The 2,500-nt window shown below is 41.2% G+C and overlaps 1 protein-coding gene across 2 annotated transcripts in view; it reads right to left on the minus strand.

Moving 5' to 3' along the window:
• LOC143292403 (uncharacterized) overlaps window positions 1-2,500 on the minus strand; it is a 41,193-nt gene that overhangs the window by 30,930 nt on the left and 7,763 nt on the right. For both annotated transcript variants that reach the window (XM_076602642.1, XM_076602643.1), the window contains exon 2: window positions 323-489. In XM_076602642.1, the coding sequence (XP_076458757.1) occupies window positions 323-489 (167 nt within the window). The remainder of the gene's footprint in view (window positions 1-322; window positions 490-2,500) is intronic.

The raw sequence follows: 2,500 nt of genomic DNA on the forward strand, positions 1-2,500 counted from the left end.
ACTGGCAACTGAAGACACGCACCCCACCCCCACACCACACACACGCACGCACGCACGCACGTACACACGCATACAAATACAAAACCAAAACCAAAAAAAGAAAATCAAAATCATGCAACTAGAAAACTCCGACAGGACACACAAACAGTGAAACACACACACACACACACACACACACACACACACACACACACACACACACCAACCACCTCCCCCCCCCCCCAACCAAACCACACACACAAGGACTTCAGGCACTAGAGACCAAGTATGTTAGTAAGGTTGAGAGGAAGAGGGAAATGTATTCGATCAGATCGATACACACCGGCCGCACGCGCAGGCTTTGTGTGGTCCACACGTGCTTCACACAGTGGCGGAGGGCTCGGCAGTCGGAGGCCGTTTGAAGATTGCGACACCAGTAGGAGGGACCCGCAGTGCACTGCTCACCTCTCCCTCCTCCTCCATCTCCCCCAAGGGAGGCCGCCTTCACGGCTGCACACGAAGTAATCCATCCCTCATGTCCTCATGTAGTCAATCAGTCAGTTTAGTCAGTGAGTCGGTCGGTCGGTCGGTTAGTCAGTCATCAACTAACCATTCAGTCAGCTAACTAACTAACTAACTAATTAAATAACCGATCAGCCAATCACACTGTCAACACACACACACACACACACACACAGACACACATACGCGCGCGCGCGCGCTTAAGCTCACTGAAGTATACACATGCACGCACATCATACGCTCGCTATCTCTCTCCCTCCCTCTCACACACACATTATATATATATATATATATATTATAGATATAAATATATATAATATTCCAACACAGGCATTCACAATCGTACAGACACGCGCTCACACACACACACACACACACACAAACACACGTGAGCTCACTCAAGTGGACACACGCACACACATGCTCTCTCTCTCTCTCCCCCCCTTCACACACACACACATTATAAATACATACATACATATATATATATATATATATATATATATATATATATATATATATATATATATCTTGGTCAATCCCAAGGTTTTAAAACTGAACACCGCACCATGACCTGTTGGGCTCACAGGATGAAGCAAGTTATGCAATTATAGAAGAAATATTAAATCCAGGCCCAGATGTCTTTGTAGTTTCAAAATGGAATGGCAAACACAACAAGAAACAGTCTTGGATAGTTCTTTAACCTATAAAACTGTTTTTGTTTGGGTTGCGTGGTGGTTAAAAAGCTCTCATTAGCCCATGTTGGTCCTAAGTACCTTCAAAGGGAAGGTTGATTTGCACAGCAAGCGACAGCTGTTTCGCACTTGGGAGTGCTCATTGCTACTCGCAATATATATCATATATATTTGCCGTCACATGAACTGTCACGAGTACCAAAACTAGGTCAAATAAATGTTTCAAATTTGAGATAGTGTAAAATATTCAGTGTCAGTCTGAACAACCGTCTCCACCCCCACCCCCCGTCACCCCACCCGTGCGCGCGCACACACACACGGACACACGCGTGTGTGTTGACTGACACAAGCATGCCTACCCCCAAATTTGCTTTTCAGGAACAACACACATTAGAATCAGGGACAGGGTTAAATTTTCAGGAACATCTCAGCAAACATGCATCTGACAGATGTCGCAAAACGCATACGTCTCCTTTCCTCCCCGGCTTTATGAACGGCTACTTCTCAGAGTGTTCCTTCCTGAAGGTCTGTGTCATCATGCTATCATGTCCAAGGCTGTGACTCAAGTCCTTCATATACACTGTATTATTTATCTATTGCAGGTTTCATATTAAACTGATATCATCACTGTCAGAACTATTGATTTCACTTTGCAGATTTCACATTAAACTGATATCATCACTATTAGCACTATTGATTTCAGTTTGCAGATTTCACATTAAACTGATATCATCACTATTAGTACTATTGATTTCAGTTTGCAGATTTCACATTAAACTGATATCATCACTATCAGTACGATTGATTTCAGTTTGCAGATTTCACATTAATTTGCTATCATCACTATCAGTACTATTGATTTCAGTTTGCAGATTTCACATTAAACTGATATCATCACTATCAGTGCTATTGATTTCAGTTTGCAGATTTCACACTAAACTGATATCATCACTATCAGTGCTAATGATTTCAGTTTGCAGATTTCACATTAAACTGATATCATCACTATCAGTACGATTGATTTCAGTTTGCAGATTTCACATTAAACTGATATCATCACTATGAGTACTATTGATTTCAGTTTAAATATTTCACATTAAACTGATATCATCACTATGAGTACTATTGATTTCAGTTTGCAGATTTCACATTAAACTGATATCATCACTATCAGTACTATTGATTTCAGTTTGCAGATTTCACATTAAACTGATATCATCACTACCAGTACTACTGATTTCAGTTTGCAGATTTCACATTAAATTGATATCATCACTACCAGTACTACTGATTTCAGTTTGCAG

The sequence above is a fragment of the Babylonia areolata genome, chromosome 18 (genome assembly GCF_041734735.1).
Source record: "Babylonia areolata isolate BAREFJ2019XMU chromosome 18, ASM4173473v1, whole genome shotgun sequence".
NCBI classification, from domain to species: Eukaryota; Metazoa; Mollusca; class Gastropoda; order Neogastropoda; family Buccinidae; genus Babylonia; species Babylonia areolata.